This window comes from Amaranthus tricolor, chromosome 8, assembly GCF_026212465.1.
Source record: "Amaranthus tricolor cultivar Red isolate AtriRed21 chromosome 8, ASM2621246v1, whole genome shotgun sequence".
NCBI lineage: Eukaryota > Viridiplantae > Streptophyta > Magnoliopsida > Caryophyllales > Amaranthaceae > Amaranthus > Amaranthus tricolor.
In genome coordinates, this window is record NC_080054.1 from 10,951,708 (window position 1) to 10,962,764 (window position 11,057).

An 11,057-nucleotide genomic window follows, 5' to 3' on the forward strand; every position below is an offset into this window, starting at 1 on the left:
AACCAACAATCATTTCTTTGGATATCTCCTCAGCACTTACTTGAACACCAACTTTTGCCCTTTTTGAAGATGATTTCTTTACTGTAGCATCTCCCTTCCTCTTTGAGCTTTCATGCACTTCAGAAACATCCGGGGTTTCCTGTTGCTTTCTTGATGAGGACTCAGTTTCGGTAATGAGAGGGGTTGGATGGATGATTTGTAGAGGTTTGGGTTGCTTCATCTTTGGTGTTTGGTTCTTGGTTTTTATGGTGGTTTGGTTCTCAAGATTTGCAAGACCTATCTTAAAATTATTTGTATCCTGTTCACTTGACAAAAAGTTAGTTTCATCGAAAATTATGTGAACGGATTCTTCCACACTCATTGTTCTTTTGTTATAAACTCTATATGCCTTACTTTGAGATGAATAGCCAAGAAATACTGCTTCATCACTTCTTTCATCAAATTTACCTATATTTCGTTTTCCATTAACATGTACAAAATTGGACTATGTATAATCCGAGCCGAGTCCGACCCATTGTCATCCCTAATCAAAATCATCAAAACAAACATAAACAGCAAAAGGGCACAACATAATAAGGAATCAAAAACTTGATAATCAGTTTGAATTTTAAATGGATTACAATGTTGTACAAAAAAAGCAATCAAATGTAGTAGTAACAAAAACCATTACAAAGCTCCTCTTGTTTACATTAAGGAAGATGTTTATCTTAATTAGGGGACATTTTGACTTTTTAGCATGTTCAACATGTTCGAATGGATAGAGATTCAAAATTTGGGGACCTCAATACTAAATTATGTAGTATTCCAAAACTTTTAAATGTTTTAAAATACAAAATTGTTAAAAAATTTGAATTTGCACAAGATTTTTAAAGAATTTGTCAATTTTTATTCTGCCTTGGTCCTAACAGTGGTATTCCAAAATTTGGATCAGTCGCTTACTCTTACTCCATGAGGCAACCTTCCCGGTATATTTAGGATTTCATTAGTTTAGAATTGGCTTTTTTTTGAAATAAGCAAAAAATAAATCTAAAAATAAATTATAATTTTAGGCAACAAGCCCTATAATAAAAAAATTATTAAAACAAGATAAAAACAAATTTCCTAACTTTATTGAAAAAAGGACTAAGAAATTTGAATTGACCAAGTTGTTTGGAGAATTGTACTCTTAGTGGAAATGTAAATGAAAATTTAATTATTAGAAATAAAAAGAAAAAAATAGAAAAGTCTTATAAGCTTTCAAAGGAAGCTTTTCATGGGTAGTAATTAAGCGCCAAAACTATTAGTGAAGGAATAACACGTGGCTTAAGTTTTTATTGTATTATTAGAAGTTATTATTATTATTATTATTATTATTATTATTATTATTATTATTATTATTATTACGGATATTTCATGATATACCACTGAGTTTATTCAAAATTCACCATATACCACATGAAATGTTTTAATTTACCGTATACCATTGAGTTTACGTCCGTTAGCACGGAATACCATTATTATTATTATTATAACTATTTTTTGACGAATAAAATTTTATTATAGAAAAAATCACAATATAAAATTCGGGCAACACATAAAACGATACAGCATAACACGAAAATTATTAGCCTATACATCAACGTATGAAGACAAGAAAGTAAACATAAGCCTCAACAAAGTTAAGTAGTTGAGCCAACATGTAACCTCATAGCATAATAATACATAACAATCGGCAGCAGACCACGCTTGGAGAGCAGCAAGCCAACAACCCGACAAACGAAATTCGATAGCAGCAACTTAAAAAGTAAAAATTATCATCATACCAGTAGGGTTTATTGTCACCAGCAAGCCAACAAGCCAACATCATACGATCAGTCGACAAAGTAGTTTTCCTTATACCTAATAAAGAAACTCAAGTCAAGCACATGCTAAAAAAAGATTTTACATATACTAATCAACTCATTGTAATAAAAAAAGAAGTAAAAATTATTAGATATAAAATTTAATTATAATAGATTAACTCATTGAGTTTACCTTCATAAATGAATTGTGTTTCCTTTGACTGCAATAAATAAGGAAGAAGATGTAATAAATAAGGAAGAAGATGTAAGAGTTAGGTAATAACAGGGGCTCAAATCTACTTCAAAATATGAAAAACGCACTTAATTAATAAGGGATGGGAAAAGAGGAAAGAACAGGAAATTGGAAGGAAATAGAACAAATACAAAAGGAAAGGTAGATTTAGTAACATCACGTGGGAAAAAGGTGCTTGGTCAAAAAAAACATTAAAGGTCAACAATTGGATTCTGTCACGTGGTAGAGTTTTGCATACGTTTGGATCATATAAGGTAGGTTTTCACAAAAAAAATTAGAAAAAGTAGCCTTTTCTACAAAAGGTGGTATAGAATAGGTATATTTTTTTTTTATAATAATTTTCTCTAATTATAATGTATTTTTTGAACAAACCATATGTATTTCATCAAATTTTGATGTAATATTTATCGTTTTTGATAAATATTATCACTAATGTTAATTATTATTGTAAACATTATCACTAATTTTAATTACTTATCGAGACTATCGCTCCTACTACAAATGCTCTAATTAAATAAATCATTCCCTTTTTAATCCATTGAGTATTATGACTTATCTCTAACCATTCAATCACTCGACTAAGTCGTTGCCCGACTGAACGGGTTGCTTCAGTAATCTGTTTGGTAGAATACACAAGGGACAGCTAATCCCAAGGCAACTACCGACCAAGGCGTTGCTCGATATCTTAACGGGTCGTTGAAGTTAAGAGTATGCATACCCCCATGGTGGCCCTTATTAGGATTGCGCCAATGGAGAAAAAATTACCCTATTGGGTACCAATTTTCGATTTTCCGTATTAGGAATATCCTTTTCACAACTCTATTGGGTATTCCAAACCAATTCCTTAAAATAAGTTTTTATTAATTTTTATATTAGTTATTTGTGACAAACCTAACCAGATGACACTATATTGTATTAGTAAAGTTATTTAACTAGGAATGTAAAAATGAAATAATAACAAGTATTTGAAATGGAGGAAGCATAAAGTATGAATTATGTATTATAGGCGACTATAAAATAGCACATATACTATGAAATAGAAAATAAAAATGAGACTTCATTCTTTATACTTATGGGGATTAATAAGGCACATGCAATTTCCTTGCTCACATTTACTTTTGAAGAGCAGCAGTATTATAATGTCACAAACTTTCATTTAATAATACTTTAACATGTGTGTTCATATTAGGTTTAATGTAGATAAAATTTGAATAACTTTCTAGGGTATGGCTATGTGAATTAAAGGTAATATGGAAAGAAAGTCTATTTTCTTTTTTGCCTCTCATACGATTTGTTGGCTGCTAATAGTAATTTTATGACTTTTACGATAGAGTAAACACAACGCAACACGGCGTACTTCTTGACAAGGATGATAGATTAAAAGGTAGAGCTCGAGAGATTAAAAAAGAGTACAAGAAAGACCGAAGATTTCTTAAAGGATATGATTGGAATATTATATGAATAATCAAGACTTAATAATTGAGTTGGCCTGGTACAAAATTAGAATGAATAGAGAAGAAATAATAATATTACATTGAATAATACAAGTTGTTGGAGTAAAGAGCATAATACTCTTTTTGAATACAACTTAGAATTATTAATTTCATACAACATAAACTTAGAAGGAAATGTCATATAACAATTTAGAAGGAAATGTCATATAACAATTTATTGATGGCTTCAAAAACAAAATGAAAACAAATTCGTCTCAGAAAACAAATTGAACTCATCACAGATAACCCAAATCCCATACTAATTGCCTCCTACATCTGGTAAGAACATAGCCTCCTAAACATAATGTTTGGCGGCTTATGAACTGAAAAGCCTAGATTGGTGGCAAAACGAATGGATTTAGGGATTTTGTAGCTATAATCAATTGTTTACCCTAAAAAAAATCATAGGGCAACAAAAACAGAACACGAACATAGACATGCATACCATACAAACCACATAAACAAAATCATCACTAGTCATAGAGGAAAGATGTATCCATACGCGAAAATGGACCTCGAACATCTATATCAGACAACAATTCATCATCATCCAATGATTCTTCATCTAAGGAAGGGAACAAGTTCTCAATGTATAGATCTTGAAGATCCAGTTGTAAATCAAACATACCCTGTATTTCTTCATCTTCAGAAGTTATATTTCTTTCCCATTTAGGATCCGTTTCAACAGAAGTCGTAGAAGATGGAGGTAGGCGATTGTAGAAATCGAGCCATGGGTTAGGAGATCCAATCGTAGGATCACTTTCTTGGGACGAAGACAACCAAGAAAGACAAGACCTTGGTGACGCCATGTTCGAAAAACCCAGAAAAGTAAAGAACAAACTCAGATTTAAAAAAACCCCTAAAATTATTAGGGTTTCAAAGAAGACGAAGATGGTGGAAAAAAAATGAAGATGAAGATAATAAACCGTAAACAGTAAGAATGGGGATGAAGATGAAGATCATTGAAGAAGATGAAGAAAAATACAGACGTTGAGGATGAAGATGAGAGAGAGGGAGAGATAGGGTTTCCGTAGAGTAAATAGGAGAATTAAAAAAGGGAGGAAATGATTAAGATTATTGATGTTGGGTTATATTGTTAATTATTTTGGGTTAGTAGGGTTTACGGGGATAAATTCGTAATTACGTGTGTGAAGTAAGGGTATTTAAGTAAAAAAAGATTGACAAATATAAAAATGGGACAACTAAAAAAGACATTGCCAAATAAGAAAATGGGACATCTAAAATGGTTCGGAGGGAGTATGAATAATCAAAACTTAATAATTGAGCTGGCCTGGTACAAAATTAGAATGAATAAAAAAGAAATAATAGTATTACATTGAATAATACAAGTTGTTGGAGTAAAGAGCATAATACTCTTTTTGAATACAACTTAGAATTATTAATTTCATACAACATAAACATAGCATTAATAAAATAGAAGAAAACAATTAATAATGAAATTGATTAAGGTAGTTTTCAGGGCAGGCAGAAAACATTGATTATCCTTGGATTATTTGATTAAACATAAACAATATAGTAGCGATTACTGAATTAGAAAAACATTATCAGATCATTGATTAGAACGAGGCAAGATGCTTCCTAAACCAGTCCAGTAGCTCTTGATTTTTGCCAAGTTGTCTAGTTTCTCAGTAGCGGTGCCAGGTGTGTAGGTGACACGAGCATAGGTATCTCCTTTGAAAAGGTATACCGAATTCGGATAAGTATCATGATCCAAAGAAAAGGCACCATCTATGCCATTTTCAAAGATAGTCCCTCTTAAAGTCACCCAGTTTTGGCGTATGGGGCTACTGTTCAACAGTTTTCCAGCACCCTCATAGAAGATACGAGCATACTTATCTCCCTTAAATAGGTAAACTTCATAAGGACGTGATGTCTCAAATGCAGCATCCAACCCATTCGCAAAAACAGTACCCTTCAAATAAGGGAATACCTCTTCAATTGGGGAAGGCCCTACCAGGAGCTTGTTCTTTGGGTTTTTTAGACCGTAAGACCATTTGGCACAAAGGTTACCGGAGAAGATAAATGCAACTCCTTCTTCTACAGAAGGGAAAGCACAATCTATTCCTTTGTCTCCAAAAATTGTGCCCTTAAGAGATGAATATTGATTCACTTTGGCTGGTCCATATAATATTGTGTCATTATATGTACCTGGATTCACTTCTTCAATGATATATTCCTTCTTCATGAATATATAAGCTTGGTTTTTGTGTCCTGATCTGAAAGCAGCGGTTACATAAATAGGGCTTGACATTTTCCTTAATTCCTTTATTTCTTTAATACTTGAAAATCCCTACCCCTGCGAAAATTTTCAACTACTCGTGTCAATGTACAAATCATTTTTTGGTTATTTGCATTGCTTTTATTCAATTTATATTTATATTCATCAAACAAAATAAATACACCGTATCTCTTTACTTTATTATTATTATTATTATTATTATTATTATTATTATTATTATTATTATTATTATTATTATAGTTTAGACACAGGGAAGGGAAGTGTAGATGAGCTAGAACTAATAACCAATCAGGATCATTATTTCATCTAAGCTTAACATGATTATATACAAACATAGAGAGATTAATTAATACAATATACAGTTGCTAACTTGAAATTAATTAAGAAAAAAAAATCTGATTTCAGTGATTAATTGAATGAACTAAAAATGATCTTAATAGAACACTAAAAAGGAAGAAAGAGAAGAGGAGTGTGAGTTTGTATACCTCTTGAATTAGTTTGATAAGTAAAGGCTTGATATTCAATCGGAGATGAAATGGAAGATTATTTTCATGGCAATATATTGATGATTACAAGTGGGGTATTAACAACTTATCATATTAATCAAGTTGACAATTTGCCTTAAATTAATATTCTCGTATTTAGGTTCAAATAATTTGATCAAGGGTTACTTATTTTTTTTGGTGAACTATCATACGTAATACTACATTTGTGTTCACATTGCTAATTTAATCTATTTTTACCCTGTTAAATTGATTAATTATAATCTTAAAATAATAACTTATAATCTTAATTAAATCTATTTTTGCGGCTATATTGAAGGAAAAATCTTCATTGTCATGAATTAAAATAGGAAACTTTCAAATGGCAATCTAAAAGTAATTGATTTTTCTTTTGGTGGACAAAAAATTTTCAAAATTCACATGGTAACTCTGAGATTTACCATATAAACATCATTAGATTTTTTTTATAAAAAGAAGCATTAGATATCTATTTGTTTTCACTCAATAATCATGAAAACAAGAATTACTCATCCCTTCAAGTTTAAGGTAAAAAATAATTTCATTTTCCCCCCAAAATACAAACCCTAGACATTTCCTAAAATCTAAATTAATTTCTGCTATTAATTGATGTAAATTTTATTTACTGCAAGTACACAGTGAATGTGTTGCTGCAGGTCGAACACAAGAAAGATAGAATAAAGAAATTGCAAATTTCAACTAATTATATTACTTAGAGAAAAGATAAATCATTCTGAAAAGAGAATCTAAAGTCTCCAATATTGAAAAAACCCACCGAAAAATAAAAGTATCATTTTGCCCAAAAGTTCTTCACATATCTTTTTCTCTCTCTCATATATATAAGCTTTTTTTTGAGAATATTCCGTTACCGAAGAATTTTTGTGGATTAGTGATGATATAGTTGATATTATTGATAGTTAATTACAAGTAGTGATTATTATAAGTGAAAAATTTAATTATTATGGGAAGCTTTTTTAAACCTAATTTGTATAGATAATATGCACTCTATTTGTTTCAAAATGTTAATTAAGTTTGATATCTTGTACTATGATTATAAAAGTAATTACTAGATGTTTAATTTCATGTTTTATAAATGAAACTATAAATCTGAACTTAACAATCAAATGGGTTTACTTGATTAATGATTTTGTTATGCGGATAAGCAATACGTAAGGAACCTTAATCATTCTTGAAATCCCCTATTTAATTTTGCGGACTAATGAAATTATTTTATTCATTTTTAAACCAGATTGAAAATTTTTTCCATAAAAGAAAAGACTTTAAATAATACCTAGAAAAGGAAACAGCCAAAACAAAAATATGTAATTATCATTGGATAAATTCTCAAATAGTATGGTTTATGATTAGATTATTTTATTGGCTTAAGTTAATGTATTTTTTGTACTTTTAAAGTAATCACCTATAATTTAAAAATAATTAATTATAACATTTAAAGTGGAGTTTTAAAGTAATCATATATAAAATCAAATAATCACTTACAATTTTATAATAATCAGTAAAATAGACTAATTATATAAATTCTCAAATAGTATGGTTTATGATCAGATTATTTTATTGGCTTAAGTTAATGTATTTTTTGTACTTTTAAAGTAATCACCTATAATTTAAAAATGATTAATTATAACATTTAAAGTGGAGTTTTAAAGTAATCATATATAAAATCAAATAATCACTTACAATTTTATAATAATCAGTAAAATAGACTAATTATACAGATTTGTGTTATGATTAGATAATTTCATTTATACACGGCAAAATAGTGAAATTTTTACAAGTATTTAAAAAGGACGAAGTACAAACTATGCATTAATTAGTAACTTTTGATCATAATTAAAATTAATAAGTCTTCTTTGTTTATGCGTAATTAAGGGGATTAATATGGCACATGCAACTTCCTTGCTCACTTATACTTTTAAAGAGCAGTAGTCTAATTAACATATATATAATTATTTAGAAATTAGTACAAGATATTTCAAGATGGTTACATCATTTAATGTATTAAAAAATCATAAAAGTATATTTTATTTTATTATTTTCAATTTTTTTTTATAAAATCTTTATGATGTTATTTATTAAATGAGTACAAGATATTTCAAGATGGTTAAAACATAAAGCCATAAAATTTTATTTTTTTGTTTGTACAAATATGTCAGAAATTTTATTAAAGTCGTGAATTGCACAAACATTATCTAGTATAATAAAATAAATATAACAAGATTCCACTAAATTATATTTTTTTAGGGAAATAACAATAGAAGCTCTCACCAACATTTATATTTTTTAGTTTGTTGTGTTATTAGTAACATAGTACCTGCGTTTTAATATGGCACATGCAATTTCATTATTTTCATTTACTTTTGAATATAGTCTAACATATTACTATAATTTAATTTGAATATAAACTGTAGTATTATAATATAACCAACTTTCATATAATAATACTTCAAGCCAGATTGGAAACTTATCAAAGTAGCAATACTATATTTGTGTTCACATTGGTAAACTATCATTCGACAAACTCTAAAATACGAGTGTATTAAGATAAGTTCATCTTTATTACATTAACCTAATAATAATTAACATGATATTTATGCATTAAATATTTATAGTCAATGCAAACAGATCTTGGAAAGTATTATTCAATTTAAAAGTGTGTTTTTAGGCTTATAGTACCGAAAATATCTTAAAGTTGCCCCAAATCGCTTTAGCCGAGAATCAGAAAATCTGAATTTGAACTGCAATCCAATCTTATAACCGACATAGTACCATTGATTGCGATCAAGATAATCCAATAGTGACCAAACTGAGTCATATTTATCCCAAAGTATGCGCGAAAATTGTAGTAAGTCTGGCTATAACCGACTCAACACGAGCCAATTTTCAAATTCTTATAAGTATCCAGATTGTTTTTAACCGAACTATTGTAAAAGTAAATTAATTTTTAAGTTAAAACAATTCATAACTCAAGAAAAATTATGTAACCAATTAATGTGCACTGATGATAACAATTTGGTTTCAGAGGTTACTGTATGTGAACTTCAACAGAATGACGAGAAAAAGATGCTTCAGGCTTAACCAGAAATTTAGAAGAATTTCTAGAGAAGATACAAGATGTCTGAAGGAGCAGATGATTAGAATAATTTAGAGTTGAGTTAGAGTTTGATGACAATTGATGAAAATTAAAAACCTTAAAAGGCGTACTGCATATCAAGAACCCTCAAAATATTTAGCATAGAACTTTGAGGTTTAGCATATTTAAACTTGGTAACCTTTTTTGATAAAATACAACCTTAGTATAATATTGCTGTTGCTGTAGTTTGGTGTCCTTCATATGTTGATCACACACAGTACTAGGAATGCTGCATATGTTGAGTATCATTATATTCAACAGAAACCTATCAAGAAGACATTAAGAAAGGTGGAACGTTGAAAAAAAAGGAAGAGGGAAGCTAAACATGACTTAGTTGACTGCCTTGATAAACGATATAAGATATCTAACCCTAAAAGTCAGTATTAAAATAGATATATGTGCAACAAGGAGGAGATTTTAACTAGACAATCACTTGCACTAAATTATTTGTTCATCCAGCCAATCTGATTTTATGGGATCAAGGCTTTAGCATTGTTGGGACTTGTGTACTCGATCAGTGCGGCCTTTGATGGATTTGAACTGAAAGCCTCAAAGAGCTTCAACAATGAAAAAGAAATGAAAAATATAAGCAAAGATGAACATAAGTATTTTATAAGGTATCTTGAATACCTCCCCCTCAAATGTAGTTTTATTATAAATGATTCAACAATACAATTATAATAAACCTCCCTTATCTTGAGAACAAATCTCTCAAGGTCACAAATACTAAAGCAAAGTAAGAACACTCTCAAGTTTCTAACAATGCAATAGCCCTCTCAACAATATGTGTTTTTTTGTGGTATTTGTTCTATAAATGATACTCCCTTTTATAGTGGAAGGTGAGTATCATTCCTAGAACCTCTCAATTACTCACCATAAAGCACTTTTAACACCCCAATTAACTATGACAATAAACATTAGAGTAATGCACCACTTTATTGCATAATCACTTCAAATTCTGACCAAAAACATAATCCAATGTAGTCTGCTCGACTACCGCTCCATCGAGCCACTATCTCGCTCGGTCGAGCGAGCTTCCAGTGAAGCTACTGTCTCATTCTGCACATTCCGCTCGACCAACACACTTCCGCTCAACTGATTGACACTTGCTTTAATAGGATTGATGGACAAGAAGTCTACTAATCTAAGTGAAAGTTGGATAACAATGAGCAAGAAATCTACTGATATAGGTCTTATGAAACTTTAATTTATCATCATTTGTAATTCCTACCAAATATATTCGACCAAAGCCATTTGTAGTTTGTGAACCACTCACTGCTTGTTTTGACATTTCTAAAAGTGCATGTTGAACTGCTATTTTTTGCTGCAAGGTTTTTGATAGCTCCTTAAATTTGTACTTTTTGGCATCAACTTGTGTTCTTACATTTATTGTTGTTGGGTTCTAAGATCTGTTTACCAGAGGTATTAACATTTAAGCCGTAAATGTTGTAATCAATTTTGATTTCCCAAAGAACTCTGAAACCCATCTGCCCAGAGTTTGTTATGTTATTTCTATTTTGGTCAGATTTTTGCCTTTTCTGATAAGTACTTTATACTTA

General features: G+C 29.9%; 1 protein-coding gene across 1 annotated transcript; it reads right to left on the reverse strand.

The window, feature by feature from the left end:
- Positions 1 to 4,851: 4,851 nt before the first annotated feature.
- On the reverse strand, positions 4,852 to 6,358 carry LOC130820902 (albumin-2-like). The gene is made up of 2 exons (XM_057686446.1): positions 6,312 to 6,358; positions 4,852 to 5,883 (listed from the first exon to the last, which is right to left on the reverse strand). The coding sequence occupies exon 2, from the start codon at positions 5,836 to 5,838 to the stop codon at positions 5,137 to 5,139; it is 702 nt and encodes a 233-aa protein (XP_057542429.1). The 5' UTR covers positions 5,839 to 5,883; positions 6,312 to 6,358; the 3' UTR covers positions 4,852 to 5,136.
- Between the last annotated feature and the right edge of the window lie 4,699 nt (positions 6,359 to 11,057).

What these genes read in the sequence shown, in the direction of transcription:
- LOC130820902 (XM_057686446.1), bottom strand. Translation starts at nt 5,838, where the DNA reads ATGTCAAGCCCTATTTATGTAACCGCTGCTTTCAGATCAGGACACAAA.